This window comes from Phyllopteryx taeniolatus, chromosome 16 (genome assembly GCF_024500385.1).
Source record: "Phyllopteryx taeniolatus isolate TA_2022b chromosome 16, UOR_Ptae_1.2, whole genome shotgun sequence".
NCBI lineage: Eukaryota > Metazoa > Chordata > Actinopteri > Syngnathiformes > Syngnathidae > Phyllopteryx > Phyllopteryx taeniolatus.
This window is the reverse complement of record NC_084517.1, coordinates 14,265,120-14,281,138: the sequence shown is the minus strand read 5'-3', so window position 1 is coordinate 14,281,138 and position 16,019 is coordinate 14,265,120. Positions and strand designations below refer to the sequence as shown.

At 41.0% G+C, this 16,019-nt stretch overlaps 1 protein-coding gene and 1 non-coding gene across 3 annotated transcripts; both read left to right on the top strand.

Moving 5' to 3' along the window:
• The first annotated feature begins 580 nt into the window (after positions 1 to 580).
• On the top strand, positions 581 to 15,866 carry LOC133465940 (transportin-2-like). 2 transcript variants are annotated; one of them, XM_061749135.1, is made up of 25 exons: positions 581 to 707; positions 2,099 to 2,198; positions 2,451 to 2,526; positions 4,730 to 4,879; positions 5,060 to 5,166; positions 5,753 to 5,886; positions 6,182 to 6,263; positions 8,113 to 8,235; positions 8,486 to 8,604; positions 8,698 to 8,758; positions 8,886 to 9,045; positions 9,443 to 9,595; positions 9,677 to 9,902; positions 10,103 to 10,274; positions 10,379 to 10,465; positions 10,658 to 10,765; positions 10,840 to 10,998; positions 11,117 to 11,204; positions 11,282 to 11,380; positions 11,804 to 11,899; positions 11,995 to 12,070; positions 12,638 to 12,737; positions 12,814 to 12,888; positions 13,142 to 13,278; positions 13,477 to 15,866. In XM_061749135.1, the coding sequence occupies exons 2-24, from the start codon at positions 2,100 to 2,102 to the stop codon at positions 13,247 to 13,249; spliced, it is 2,658 nt and encodes an 885-aa protein (XP_061605119.1). In that variant the 5' UTR covers positions 581 to 707; position 2,099; the 3' UTR covers positions 13,250 to 13,278; positions 13,477 to 15,866. The 2 variants fall into 2 exon arrangements, with proteins under 2 accessions (XP_061605119.1, XP_061605118.1); XM_061749134.1 differs by having other exon boundaries at positions 633 to 782.
• LOC133466677 (small nucleolar RNA SNORD41) lies at positions 1,953 to 2,020 on the top strand. The gene has a single exon (XR_009785008.1). It is a non-coding gene; the product is annotated as a small nucleolar RNA SNORD41 (small nucleolar RNA).
• Positions 15,867 to 16,019: the final 153 nt, after the last annotated feature.

Below are 16,019 nucleotides of genomic sequence, written 5' to 3'. Positions count from 1 at the left end.
ATTAACCAGTAGTGGTATGTGAAGCCCCCCAAATACAAATACAATTTAAAACATGAAAAACTATCAAACAATTCTAGCTATGCATGCAACTTATTTAAACGTATTTTAAATCCAGTACAGTAATTATTTTTATTTTTTTTACTTTTCATGTACATTACATTTAAGTACAGTTCAGTTGTATTCAACTTTTAAGTACAATCCAGTTGCATGTCATGTTAAAACTTAAGAACATTTACAACTTTTATTAATCAAAGTCATAAGTTTTTCAGTTACCTTACATTTAAGCGCTTTACGGTTTTGTTAGAACGGCATAATTTGCAGTGACTTACAATATTAAATACTGTATACTTTTTTACCTCTCGTTTTTTGATTAGCACTTGGCCCACTAATTTACTGTATTTCAGGTTGGTTATTAATGTGGTAAGTATATTTTGAGGCAGTAGGCTACTTTGTGTAAAAAGTATTGAGAACCATCGTTTAAAGACAATTATCAGCTGTCTGGAACAATGTATGTATATCTAATAATATAACAACGCGAATAATAATAATAATTGTACTTGTGTAATCTCGCGAGAAGATGAAAATGTGCAGAACGGAAGCTGCCAGGAGTCAGTTTCAGTCAGCGTGCTCATTTGAACAAGAAGAACAGCTACGAGGGACGGTGGAAGAGCGGCCCAGCATTAATATTCCAACCAAAAGTCAATATTGTACGTACTATAGCGTAAGGTTTGTACTCTGACATTTTAAAGTGTTACGATGACCACGTTGCTTCAGTGTGTAAGGTGGGCATTAATGTTTGGTAAAGTTTTCGTTTTGCTTTAGCTCGTGTATTAGCTTTAGCATTAGCATTACCTTGCGCAACGTGTTCAACAAGTTTGTGACTATTATTAGCAAACATCACGACTTTGACTTCGATTGGTAACACGATTGGAGTTTATTAATTCCTAGCAATAGTAGGTTTGGGCTTTGTTGTTCAGGAAAGTGTTGTAATTGCCCTTTGTTCGTGCCCGTCTCATGTGAACACGATGCCTTGAAACTTTACGTTCGACCAGGGCCTAGTTAGAAGGGCAATTTCGTTAGCAGAATCCTATCTCTGTATAGTTAACCTGTTGTGGTGTTGAACAATACATCGACGTAATCGTTTGTTTTTATCGTGTGAGTAGTTTTGTCGGTGCCGTTCCATTTATGTGAATAGCCGTATAGGTAACCGATGGAATTGGACACGGCGGTGCTGCAACGTTGCTAAAGTTAGCAGACTTTTAGCCTCATCCTTTGTCAGTCTAACCATTAGAACGCGGGACCACCACGCAAAGCACTCAGCCCCACGTCCACGTGAACTACATTGTTAGTGTTTCGCTCTATTTACTTTTATACGTACACGCATTCGTAGGTTAAGTGTACTTCCATGACCCAAAGTGGTGTGGGGGTTGGGCCAGGATTAACTTGACGGATTAAATTGGGTCATAGACTTTAAACGCCCGTGTTGTTTAATGTGCTCGTTTCGGCCCTCTACTCTGTCCCCAAACGGATTTGAGAGCCGTGCAGCGAGTTACCTACTCTAAGTAGGCCACACGTAAGACTGCAATATGGTTGTGATCTTTACAGCAGGCAAGCTTTTTAACCAGAGGTGGCAAAAGCATTCGCACTCTGTCCTTAAGTAGAAATACAGATGTTTAAAAAAAGCAAGTACAAAAGTAAAATTTTCTTTTTACTGTCAAATTATAAACACTGCCCATTCTGATCACTTGGTATAAAAAAACAAAACTGGCTGGCACAAGGCAATGTATTCGCCATGAATAATTATTGTAGCCGACATCAATTTTCATAATGGCATGAATAAGGGGTTGTCTTGCTTGCCCAAATCTGTTGCAATCTTCGTTAATGCTCCTTCCAACAAAGTTATTTGTACTTCATTATTACCCACCAATGTTTCTGACATGACTTCTCTTTTTTTGGAGATGATGCATAAAATACAACTGACTCTCACTGATGGTCTTTGTATTCATACTGTCTGATCCAAAGACCAATTGTTCACTGTCCCCTCCCCTATGTATTGCAAGTACTGTATGACACAAAAATATTTAATGCATGTCCACAGGATGGAGTGGCAGCCAGATGACCAGGGACTCCAGCAGGTCCTCCAGCTGCTTAAGGACTCGCAGTCACCTGACACAGCAACACAGAGAGCCGTCCAACAAGTATCCTGAGTTTGTAATAGGAAGTTCTGGAAGTAAAAATTGCTTAATGTTTAGAAAGGCTTTTGCTCAATTTATATAACTACACACTATTTGGTAATCATTTTGGATTTGTATGTTGGAAATTGTTTGGAGACGTTTGTCTGCATAGGATGATGGAAAATATGACTTCACTGAAAAATTGCCATTGCTCAATATGGAACATGCTTGCAATGGATATGAATGAAATGAAAATATCCTTGACCACTAATGTAGAAACTTGAACAACTGAACCAGTTTCCCGACTTCAACAATTATCTTATATTTGTCCTTACGAGACTCAAAACTGAAGGTAAGCATACGGTTGTGAATGTTAATCTCTTTTTGTACCACTGCTGTGAGATGATGTATTGTAGTTTCTAAGATTTCTATTTAATCTTGAAATGAAACTTGTCACCAATTTCCACTGCAAAGTACCAACTTGGCTCCCCTTGGTTTTTAGTGCTGCCAAGATTAGTCAACGAGTCACAAGTATGTCAACGATCAACATTGTTGCCAATTTAAAAATTTCAGTTTTTTTTTTTTTTGAAGCTTTGTTTTTCTCTCAAAAATGCCTGCGTCACTGCTCGCTAATTGTCGGTCTTCTGCCCTTGACCCACGTGTGCCGGTGACGTACCCAGAAGAAATATTGCTAATTGGTGTTAGCAATGGAGACCGAAAGTTTGCGCATTTCATCAAAAATACTAAAGACGAATGTGATGCAAAACCTGAGACAGAACTTGCCTTTAATGGCAGCACAACAGTGATACACAAGCATCTAAAAAGGAAGCAGGTTGTGGCTAATTCAGCTTCTGATGAAGGGGAATAGTCATCTTAGGTATTTTAGAGGGCTGCTAATGTTATGGTAAATGGACTGCACTTACATAGCGCTTTATCTACACCATCATAGTGCCCAAAGCCTCTCATTCACCCACACAGTCATACCCCAATGGGCGACTGCTTATAACCGTATGAATAGATGATGAATATGCTGTACCAGGCTGGCTAGTGACGTGCCTACCTGGTGGACATGTTGGCGGGGGCAGTGTTCCCATTAAAGTATTCTTATTACTTTTTGTCAATTTTAAAGCATGTGCTTCTTAATATAAAACATTTGAAAAAATAACCCCAAAAATACTTCCCTATGAAAGGTTATTCCCTGTTCCCTTGTAGTGATAGTACGACATTGTGCATAGTTTTTGGTTCCATTTTAAAAGTGCACTAAACATTTACAGTTAAAATGTTAAAGGCCATAGTATCGCCTTCATTTTAATTTTAATCATATAACATTGTCAGGAATGCTGGTACAAGCTGCAAAATTTATTAAAAGGTCAATGTTACTATTATCGTTTGCAAATACCTTAAAAACTTTATCCTTGAAGCTAATGATGGTTGTATACTGCTTGCTGGTGTGTGATCTGTATTTTACATATGATCTGATTAGTCGACTAATCGCTAAAATAATCTGTGACTAGTCGACACTCAAAATAATTGTTTGTGGCAGCTCTATTTGCTATTGACACTTTTTCATTGGCAAAACCTGGTGCTACAAGATAGTTTTTTGTCATTTGGGGTGCCAAGCTGTATGGGTGGTGTAAATCACTACTGGTCACTCATTGGTTGAGTATGTCCATGCTAACGGTTTGCATTATCCTTATTCTACTCTACAATCCCTGTCTTGCTGCCCTCGTTGTGTTATGGTTTTAGTAATTTCCCGCAATACTATTTTTGGAGTGGATAACTGACCACTCAAAGCAAATCGGTTACATTATTCAAATCAAGTCTTACTTTTTATCAGATTTCTCCGAATACCAATGTTTTTTTCCTCCAGCATATTTCTCTCAAGAATGACTTTAGAAATAACAGAAATAGATTTTTCTTTGCAGGTAAGTAAAAAAGTGCTTCCTCTCAGGATAATGTCCTAAAGAATTAACACTTGTACTAAAAGTAAACACAATCTTAAATAAGCATTTTAAATGCTCAACAATTTAAATGAACCGTCAAACTGCATGGCTCGGCTGCTCCCTGTGTGTTGTCCAAGAGTAACGACACACCCCCTCCAGCTCTGTCGTCTTTTGGGTGAGGCAAAGTGACCTCTGCAAAATGTTTGTGGTTTGGAAGCCCAGTCTGTCAAGGTTTCAACATGTCGATAAGTCACAGTTTTTGCAATATATAAATGGGCACCATGTCTTTGGAAATGTTAAATGCCAGTGATTCTGAGATTGCCTTCCAAAGTGCTCATTTCTTTCATATGTAAAAGAACGTGAAAATGATTTTGCTCATGTCAGTTTCTTAGCTGTAATTAAACTGGCTAGTCCCTTTTTTGAAATAGCCACTAGATGAAAAGTCGCTGAATATAGCGATCAAATCACTATAAAGGAAATCAAGATGGTAACTGACTTTTGTAAACTAGCTAAAAATAATTGTCCTGACAAACTCAAACTGATCACCCCGTCCTGGTACTTAAACCTTCACGGTGTGTCCCAACACTCAAAACCTTGCTTCTTACTTTACAGACGAGGCGACTCGCTCTCTCAGTGGTCTGATACTAAAGAACAATGTTAAGGCCCATTACCAGAGCTTCCCACCAACTGTTGCCGATTTCATTAAGCAGGAATGTGTCAACAACATTGGCGACCCCTCACCCCTCATCCGTGCCACCATTGGTAAGTTTTAATCCACTCAAGTAATCGCACTGTTTGGCGCCTTGTGGCTTTGGAGGTGATGCATATAATCATCTGACTGGCTGTGAAGGTGTTCATATTCGTATTGTCTGATCCAGCCCGCTATGAATGTGCTAATCATCTTTCCGCTTCTGACTGAAGTCTTGTCTCCTGTTTTTTTAGGCATCCTGATCACAACTATTTCCTCCAAGGGAGAGCTGCAGTCATGGCCTGAGCTCCTGCCTCAGCTCTGCAACCTGCTCAACTCGGAGGACTATAACACATGCGAGGTACATCATCAAGAAAATATTTCATTTTAAGATGTTGAATTAACATTAAATTAAAAAATTGCATCAATGGCTCGATTTCTCACTTGAAATTAAAAAAAAGCGCACACAGGAAACTATGGAAATGGAGATATTGTTCCAGGGTAAATCTGTTATCAAGCCCTTTTTAATGTACAGCCAATATTTTAAGTACCTTTTTACATTCCATACTGACACGCAAGTATAAGTTGAACATTGTGTAACAAATTATGGAGCTACTCATCCATTGATAGTGTTTAAGGAAGTGAAAAAAACCTTTACACTTCATTCATCATGAAACTGTCATACAAGTGTAGGGTGAAAAAAAGCCAACCACTGCAAATTACAACCTTAGTGTACTAATAACTCATGCATCCCTTCAGGGCTTTCGAAATGTGAGGTTCTTCTATGTCTGAACCTCTTAACTATATAGAATAATTTCTTATGTTTGCACCTTCTGTGCTTTTGCTACATTACCGTTTTATCTTCTCACGCAACCTCATTTTCTTCTCTGTGTCCTTGTATGTTTGCGTTTGATTTGACAGCCTCTCTGTGTGTGTCCGTGTCTCAGGGCTCATTTGGAGCACTGCAGAAGATCTGCGAAGACTCGTCAAAGTTGCTGGACAGCGACGCTTTGGACAGACCGCTCAATATCATGATACCAAAAATCCTTCAGTTCTTCAAGCATTGCAATCCAAAAATTAGGTACAGGACAGGAGGAGAATCACTCTATTGACTGATGCCTTGTTAATACATGCTAGGGAAGTACAGTATACAATTATTCTTCTGTGCTTTCAGTTTAGTTTTTGCAAGCCAAAAATACTTAAAAGGTCTGGAAGATTAAACTATGCTGCTGCTGTTGTCACAGTTTAAACTTTGCGCTGCTATTTTCATAGTTTAACAATTTAAAAGTTGTCTTTCTATCGCCCTCACTAGTAGTTACTCATTGTACACACTTTATGTATACACTTTATTCTGATTAATTCTGTGGTCTACATAGGTCCCATGCCATAGCCTGTGTGAACCAGTTCATCGATTGCAGAGCACAGGCCCTAATGGACAACATTGACACATTCATAGAGGTTGGTGTTTGGATACTAAAGTAAATCAGCTACCGTATTTTCACGACCATGGGGTGCACCGCATTAAAAGGCGCAGTCTCAGTTACGGGGTCTATTTCTGCATTTAACACACAAATAAGGCGCACCGTATTATTGGGCGCAGGCATGGTAAAACATATGCTAGCTTAAAACATACGGTAGCATGCATGCAGCGGGAGCAAAACTGAGTTCGGTTGTACTTTATTGAAGTATTTAACAATGTACTCGTTATTTTTTGATCAATCCTCATCCACAAATCCATCAAAGGCCTCATCTTCTGTATCCGAAATGAACAGCTGGGCAAGTTCTCCAACAAACACGCCGGGTTCCCTCTCGTCATTGTCAGAGTCAGTCTTGTTGCCGGGGGGCTGTTCAGCAATGATGCCAGCTTTCGCGAAAGCTCGGACAACAGTCAAAGCTACGTTAGCCCAAGCATCCACAATCCATTCACATATGGTGGCGTAACTCGCCCAGCGTTGCCTCCCAGTCTTAGTTGCACTTGGTTTTTCAAAGCGGCTGTGAGATGGGCGCGCATGGAGTCACAGATCAACAGGGACGGTGACGCGTGGGAAAAAAAACATCTCATTACGTACACCTCACTCAGCCACTCTCATTTTCTCCTCGTCCATCCAGCCCTTTTGATTGGCCTTAATGATGACTTCGGCTGGAAACTTTAGGCAGCGTCTTCCTCTTAAAAATCACCATAGGTGGCAGTTTCTGTCCATTACCATGGCAACCAAGCAGAAGAGTAAAAGCCGACTTCTCGTGCCACGTTGTGCGTATTGCTACCGTGGTGGTATCCTACTACAGCGTGGTTCACCGGGATGTCGAAAGTGAGAGGCACCTCGTCCATGTTGCTGATGTGGTGGGGCTGGTTGTGTTTGTCGACAATATTTTTACTGCAGTAGGAGTGGAAGATGGCCAGCTTTTCCTTGTAATCTGACGGAAGTTGCTGCGCCACGGTAGTCCTTGCCCGGATGGATAGATGGCACCGTTTCATAAAACGAAAGCACCAAGACGGACCTCCTTGAAAATATTCGATTTTCATTTCTTCTGCAAGTGTTATTGCCCTCAGTCGAATGGTGACTATAGAGACGCTTCTCCCGGCTGTTCTTTGCTCATTAATCCTTTGCTCGAGTGGGTCTTCCAACTCGGGCCACCTCGCCTTGTTTCCGCGTTTTGTTTTTCTTTCTTTTCCCCGCAGAAACTCAGCTTCGTCGTCTTGACTTGGCGAAGCTCGTTTTTCTGCTTCCTCCACTTCCGAACCATGGATTCGTTGATCTTGAATTCTCTCACGGCTGCTCGATTCCCATGCTCCTCCGCGTAACTGAAAACAGTTTAAACTGTGCTTCGTAAGCGTGTCTCTTCGTAGGTGCCATTCTCGGGGGTCCTTAGCCCAACCGATGTTGTTTTGCACAATGCATATGCCGGCGCTATATACCTACTGGGGGTGTGCCTTTAGCGTCCTCCTTCACACGCACCCTTTCCCCTTTACGTCCGCATGCTGTACTCAGTCAGGTCCGCCTTTCCTCTATATAAGCAGCATGTCGGCAGGAAATGCTCCCAGTCAGTCAAGCGGAGCGCTCATCGAAGTCACACAACATTTACAGATTTTGGAACCCGGTGGACACATAAGGCGTGCCGCATTATAAGGCGCTCCGTCCGTTTTGGAGAAAATTTTAAGACTTTTAAGTGCGCCTTATGGACGTGAAAATACGGTTGGTTGTTTTTTTTGGGGGGGGGGGGACAGAGGTAACTTACCCAACTACTTGCTTGGTTGTAGCCTGCTTTTCTGTACTCCTTTCTTAAATGTAGAATTTCACCCTTCTAGAGCCTCTTTTCGCTGGCAGCTGACGAGGATTCTGAGGTCAGAAAGAATGTTTGCCGGGCTCTGGTCACGCTTCTGGAGGTCCGGATCGATCGGCTCATCCCCCATATGCACAGCATCGTCCAGGTAAGAAAATCTGCTTATTTAAACATGATGGGTTTGGATGTGGAGAGCTAACTCATTTTTCCACATCCAAGTCAGAATCTTATAAACCTTAAGTCTCTAACCTGGACATGATGATAAACCCAGCTCATTGATTCATAATGATACCTTAAGTTCCTAAACGACTGATCCAGATTTGCTGCAGCTCTGAGCCAAAAGCTTGTTTAAGCAACGGTACATTAGTCACCAACATGTTTTATCTCTCCTCCTGCAGTACATGCTGCAGCGCACGCAGGACACTGATGAGAACGTAGCTCTGGAAGCCTGTGAGTTTTGGTTGACTCTAGCAGAGCAGCCCATCTGTGACGTGGTGCTATCAGGACACCTGGTGCAGTGAGTAGCCACTCTTTTTACACATTGCCAACATTTATTGTATATTGGACCCAGATTTATTAACTTTTTTTCCCCCACATCCTCCTCAAATAGACTGATTCCTATCTTGGTAAATGGGATGAAGTATTCAGAGATAGACATTATACTGTTGAAGGTGAGTTGTTATCTTGTTCTGTTAAAGAAGTGGACAGTGTTTTGTAATAAAAATGTCAGCAGCTAATATAATTCAACCCAAAGGCTGAGTTGGAAAGGTGTCTCACCTGCATGCATGTTTTGAACAGGGAGATGTGGAGGAAGATGAGGCCGTACCAGATAGCGATCAGGACATCAAGCCACGTTTCCACAAGTCGCGCACTGTCACCTTGCAGCATGAAGGCTTAGAGGGAGGGGAGAGCGAAGACCTTGAAGACGACGATGACACACTGTCTAACTGGAACCTGCGTGAGTAGAAATACTGTTTTGTCTTGTTCTATACATGGAAGGTATTTACCATGAGTGAATAAAATTGATTTGAGTTTTGGAACTTGATCAGTCGTTAGTATAAGTGAGGTTGTGTTGTGTAGTGGCAACCGAGAAGAAGTGGCAGTATAATGGATTTTGGAATTCACACCCAACTTATTTGCTTTAGTTCAAATCAAAACAGTGAACATTTTGAGAGTAAAGTTTGGTGCAAGACAATTACAAAAAAAAAAAAAACAATTGTACAGTGTGTATGTCTCTACAACACAGAATGGTGGAAAGTGAAATAAGTACAACAAACGGTCAGCATTCTGCCAACTGGTTGCTTTATAGCAGGTGTTAAGCTGCTTGACTAACTAGAGTCTGTTCACATGCACAGGAAAGTGTTCAGCAGCAACACTGGACATTCTTGCCAACGTGTTTCGAGATGACCTGCTGCCCCACCTGCTGCCACTTCTGAAAGGCCTGCTCTTCCATCCCGATTGGGTTGTTAAGGAGTCTGGCATCCTCGTATTAGGCGCGATTGCTGAGGGTAAGACCTGATGATCTTTGATTGCCAATGATCCACAAAGGAAAATGCATACTACATGTAATTACTTTCTTTGCGCCACAGGCTGCATGCAGGGCATGGTTCCCTACCTGCCAGAGCTCATCCCTCACCTTATCCAGTGTCTAAGTGACAAGAAGGCCCTGGTGCGCTCCATTGCCTGCTGGACCCTTAGTCGTTACGCACATTGGGTAGTCTCCCAGCCCTCTGACTCCTACCTCAAGCCCCTCATGACAGAGCTTCTGAAGTGCATCCTTGATGCAAACAAGAGGGTTCAAGAAGCTGCCTGCAGGTGAGCTCCTCTATCTTTGCTTACTTATGTGGAAATGACGACACACCCAGCTCATTGAATAACAATGATACATGTTGTTCCCATATTTATTTTCTGATCCACACAATTTTTTTATGAAATAATTCGTTGACTTGTAGTCATTTATGTGCCATAGATTTGATTAGTCATGGTTGTTGTTCTCCATATGTTTTCCACCGTAGCGCGTTTGCCACCTTAGAAGAGGAGGCATGCACAGAGCTTGTACCATATTTGAGCTTCATCTTGGATACGCTGGTCTTTGCCTTTGGAAAGTACCAGCACAAGAATCTCCTCATCCTCTATGATGCCATTGGAACTCTGGCAGACTCGGTGGGTCACCACCTTAATCAGCCTGTAAGTATTTTGGTTTTACCAGATGTTTTCATTTCAACATTATTGTTGGCTCTCATTGATTTTGGTGTCATAAAAAAGCTTCCAACTTGTGTGCTGTTTCTTAGGAGTACATTCAAAAGCTGATGCCTCCTCTTATTGCAAAGTGGAATGAGCTCAAAGATGAGGACAAGGATCTTTTTCCTCTCTTGGAGGTAAATATTAAATCGAATCTACATTTTCGTATAGTTATTTATTTTTATTTGGACCACGACGTTTATCTAAAAAGAGCAATTACTGCATTGAACAGTCTCTCCTGTAAAAATGTCTTCTCCATTGGGATTTTGACAACAGAGTAAAGCTTGAAAAGACATGACATGTTCTGTCTATGCTTCCTTTTCTCCCAGTGTTTGTCTTCAATCGCCACTGCACTGCAGAGTGGGTTCCTGCCTTACTGTGAACCTGTCTACCAGCGCTGTGTCACACTGGTCCAGAAGACTTTAGCTCAGGCTATGGTGAGAGACCAAATGTGCTGGAAATAAAAAAATTTTGTGTGCTTGTTCAGTTTAGACAAATGCAACCTTTTCAGATGTTTAACCAGCACCCAGACCAGTATGAGTCTCCTGAAAAGGATTTCATGATTGTGGCCCTGGATCTGCTCAGTGGGCTGGCTGAGGGTTTGGGAAGTCATGTGGAGCAGCTTGTGGCCCGGTCCAATATCATGACGCTGCTTTTCCAGTGCATGCAGGTACGGGCAACTGTTTTTGGTTTTTGCCCCGAGTGTTGTTTGTTTATTGGATTCTCCAATTGGATAAACATTGATGCAGCTTTTTAGAAGAACTCTTAAGATATTTGTTTGTGTGCAGGATGCAATGCCTGAAGTGAGGCAAAGCTCCTTTGCTCTATTAGGAGATTTAACAAAGGTCTGCTTCCTGCACGTTAAACCCTGCATTGGTGAGTGTTTTTTCAGAACACATGACACCACGGTAGTATGTATCATATAACCATTTTGTTTCATGTTTTCTTTCCAGCTGAGTTCATGCCCATTCTTGGACTCAATCTCAACCCAGAGTTTATTTCGGTGTGTAACAACGCTACCTGGGCCATTGGGGAAATTGCCATGCAAATGGGTGAGTAGATGATGAGGAAGTTGTTGACAACATCCTGTTTAAATTAAAAATGATTGTCTTGCTGAAAACAAGGTCTCAATATCTGAACATGATGAAAATCCCAGCTCATTGACAATAAAATGATACATTTTGTTCCTATATTTTCTGATCCAGATATTCGAGGCCTCCACGGTATTAAGGATACGATCCGCTCTGAATTACCTTTAGGAAATCACTAGCTCTAAACCCAATGCAGCAGATCTGTACAAATGCAGATTTTGCAACTCCTTATTATACTCAAATTTTCCTCATTGCTACATTGTCTGTCTGTCACCTGCAGCACTTCCTTTGTTGTAGAATAACTTCTGTAGGAATAAGTTTGTTGCTTTCTTTGCAAACTCTCTCTCTGGGTTGGTGATATGTTTTTGTTGTTTGTTTCTCTAGGTGCAGAGATGCAGCTTTATGTTGGAGTGGTTTTGCCACACCTGGTGGAGATCATTAATGGAGCCAAGACCCCAAAGACCTTGTTGGAAAACACAGGTAAGCACATTCATTAAGTACCTCATCCATGTCCACCCCCCCCATCCCCAATTTAAAGCAATGATGTTCTCAATATGTTTGTCCTTCATGTGCAGCCATTACAATAGGAAGACTGGGTTATGTCTGTCCTCAGGAAGTGGCACCACAGCTTCAACATTTCATTAGGCCATGGTGAGTCAGAATAATTTTTCACTTCAGATTATTTTTCTATGCACAGCACGGGTCACTGTTTTTGTTTTAAGGTTTGTTTGACATCCCATGGGCCATAAATCATTGGTAGAACAACTGTAAATTACGGACTTATTCCTCCATCTTTAACCCTGTAATCCCAAGCGTGTCTCTTCCTTTTCTTAGGTTCTCTTTAATTCACCAAAATCATGTTTGCGGTTCATGAATTTTCAATGAGTTCTGTTAAATCAAATTTGCGCACACTGTAGTATTCGGATCTGTATTCAGATCTGCTCTGCTCAAGTGCACACCCTCATGCCGAAAACATGATTGAGTGCTGATAATACAACATCTAATGTGCAGGTTGGAGGTTTTTTTCTGGTGTAGTTGTATGAGTAATGTGGATGGTCAGGAGACCGAATTGTACAGCATCAGCTTCTTCAATATCATTTTAAGTACCCCCTTATTTTAACACATTCTTGTCCATGACCATGTTTATTGAGTAAGATGCTGTAATGATTTTGCAGACCTGGCACGACTAAATTAATTCTGAATTTTATGTCTTCCCAGGTGCACATCACTGAGGAATATCAGGGATAACGAAGAGAAAGATTCAGCCTTCCGCGGAATCTGCGTAATGATTGGCGTCAACCCAGCCGGCGTTGTGCAGGTGAGCTGATATGATCCATGAACTGTTTACTCTAGTATGCACTGTCCTTGATAAACTAACAGTTATTACTGTTCAGGACTTCATTTTCTTTTGTGATGCCGTGGCCTCCTGGGTCAACCCAAAGGATGATCTGAGGGACATGTTTTATAAGGTGGGTGATACATTGTTGAAATGCTTCCAACTGTCTTGGTCTGGCTCGTCGCACTGTGATGATCACTTCTAAGACATTCGAAATCTGACACACTCTGCGGATGACTTTAATCTGAGAAGTGCGGTACAGCTGGCCAAAAGATGTTTTAAAACTAATCTCAACATTTTAGCTAGTCATAGACACTGGGTGCAAACTTGTGTAGCTTGAAACTGCATTGACCATACCCCAACACCATCCCTTTTTGTCATCGTAGATCCTGCATGGCTTCAAGGACCAGGTCGGTCAAGAGAACTGGCAGCAGTTTTCAGAGCAGTTCCCTCCATTGTTGAAGGAGCGTCTGTCAGCATGCTACGGCGTCTAACAAGTCCACACTGGATGCTGACCTGTTCGGTGTGTATGCCAGTGTTTGTCTTTGGCTCAGAAGTCCAGACTGTGCCTTTCTGGAGATGACACACCCACCTCATTGACAAAGCAATGATACGTTTTGTTCCATGTTTCGTGATCCAGAATGTTATGACATCAGTCTGTATGCCATTTCAGCACCGTTTCAACTTCTTATGTGCTTTTTTAAAAATTCTGTCTCTTCAGGTTAACATAGGGAAGGGTTTCCAGGGGACTCATTGCACTGCCCAGCACAGCAGGGAGGAACGATCTGGAGGGATGTGACGGGACTCCACTTGGCAGAGGGTCCCCTCCCTCCCTTTCCCTGTGCCCTGTGTCTCTGTGTGGGAGGGTGGGAGGAGGGTGGTGAGGGAGGGTCAATTTAGGGATATACGTATACCTCTTGGATTTCACGCCTCACAAAATCCAACATGCTCAGAAGTGGCTTTCACCAATAGCACCACAGGGATTTAAGTTGGTTGGTTGGAAAAATGTGGCTGGCTTTGACTTCTCCCCTCCTCAATTTGATTATTTCACTATAGTGTTGTGTGGAGGGGGTGTCCGATAGGTACATTTAAAATGAATTATCTGAACCAGCATAGGGTGCCATAGTCCCAAATCTCCCAATGCACATAGTCAGTGTATTGACATGCATACATCAGTGTGTTAAAACGGGCTTGTGACTTTACTATTATAAGTCACCTCTTGGCTTTGCAGAGGCTAAACGAAAGATGCTTTTATGTAATAATGCAGGAAATTTGCTTAAATATTTGCACCTTTTTATAGGAAATAATGCATAAACCCTTTGGTGTGCATCTACTTGGGTCTATTCCTCTCATCATCTGTACATTTATGCTGAGTTCTGAGCTGATCGCCTCTAAAGTGATGCATGTTGAATATCTGATTTATATAGTCGTAATAGGGAGGCTGCCATAATTTGTAGCAATCAAGCTGCTTGTTTTTTGTTTTTGTCCCCCTTCCACATTTACCCGAATAGTTGGCTTCCCTGTTGTTCAAAGGAGGTTGCGTGAATACAAACTATAGGTAGATTAATACTTATTAGGAAGAGCTGAAATACTGTAGGTAGGTTAAGAATTCTTCTGCTGCTGCTTCGTTTCTCTTAAGAACTTTCAAAACGGATGTAATAAATAAGCCGTCAAGAATAACTAGGTTCTGATATAAATGCACTTTTTCTTTTGTAAGAATTAGAATTTAAAAGTATAAACTGATCTTCAGGGGTTCTTTGTGATAAGGGATTCGAGGACTGTCTTGAATGGTAAAATAATTTTAAGCAATGATAAAATGATAGGTAATACTTGAGGCGTCTTAATATAGTAATAATAATTTAGCTTGTCCTAAAATGAAGATTTTAGAGGGACTATTTCAGTATTTTGCATGTCCCAGTGCAGCTCTGTATCCATGCGTTAAACTTTGTTTTGTTTCTTTAATCCATTTGTGGAAGCAAATGGCTTTCATTACAAAGATGTCAAAAACCTTGCATGCTTTCCAATGAGTGTTACTCCTTTTAGACATTTTTAATGCATCCCTTTTTGGAGGGAGTCTCACTTAAAAGCTTTGTTGACAGTAGTATAACGATGTGGACTAATGGGGTACTGTTCCAGCATTTGCTCCAACTAGTAAATATTACCAGCTGATATGTTATTCCACATGTTGAAACTGTGTACATTATGCCTGGAAATACACTGATCCCAATAGTTCTACCTGGCACTGGATAGCTGGAGAGAGTGATTTTTATCCAGCTTTGTCTTCTAGCCATTGTCCATAGTGGACGGTTGTATTGGAAGTGTGTATGGCTTTTAGCCTGAGGGTGTGTCGCTATGAAGGTGTGTACGAGAGTACTGCTTACATGTTGTTTTGCACCAGCCCTACCCTAAGGTTATGTGTCAGGCATAGAAGGGAAGGGAAGTATTTGTGTGGCCACTGCCAATATCAAAGTTTGCCTGCCAGTTAACAGACCAAGCTTCTGATAAGATGACTGTATGGTAAAGAAAAAAATACTCCATCACATTTTGTCCCTGGTTTTTGGTTAGCTTTATGAATTTTATTTTTTATTTTTTTATTTTTTAAACTCAATTAAGCATTTTTGGTATGAACTTTTGTAGCACAATTGCAATGGCTCATTTAAAGCTGCTAAAACACTCAAGATGCTGACATCACTTATTTGGTAGGCAGGAAATGAGGCAGGTGGTGGTCTTTGCATATTGTGATGTGTGAAGATTTTTATTTTACTTTTGTTTTTATGCTCGTGATATTTTAATTTATTTTTTGTTTTTGTGCGGTCTGTGCACAAATTTTTTTTGGACTTCAAAAGTTTTTTTTCCTTTTTATTCTTTTCATTTAAAGAAATATTCATTTTATAGTGGACCATTTAATTACATCAAATTTGATGTTGTGGTTGACTGAAGGAGTCTGGGCTTGGCGCATACCTTAGGGAAGACAACTGATTCATAACTTTAAATATATCAAGGCTGCCGAGTTTCACCTCCCTTTTTGTTTAACTGTGGTGCAGGTGGGATATTTGCAGATGTACTCCTTTTTAATTTTTTTCAAAGGGGGAAAATAAAAGTTTTCTATTACACTGTGTTCTCAGTTATTATGCACATAGGACTTCAGTTTGGAGTTGAGTTTTTTTTCCCTGGGGAAAGTTTTGTACGTTTCTCCTGTTTTCAGAACACTAGATAATTTCTCAGACAAGCTAAAGTTAAAGAAAATAATGTTATTCCAAGTTA

What these genes read in the sequence shown, in the direction of transcription:
- LOC133465940 (XM_061749134.1), top strand. Translation starts at nt 757, where the DNA reads ATGACCACGTTGCTTCAGTGTGTAAG. An exon ending in AGGACTATAACACATGCGAG is followed by an intron (nt 5,167 to 5,752) that starts GTACATCATCAA and finishes TCCGTGTCTCAG; the next exon opens with GGCTCATTTGGAGCACTGCA. An exon ending in CTATCAGGACACCTGGTGCA is followed by an intron (nt 8,605 to 8,697) that starts GTGAGTAGCCAC and finishes CTCCTCAAATAG; the next exon opens with ACTGATTCCTATCTTGGTAA.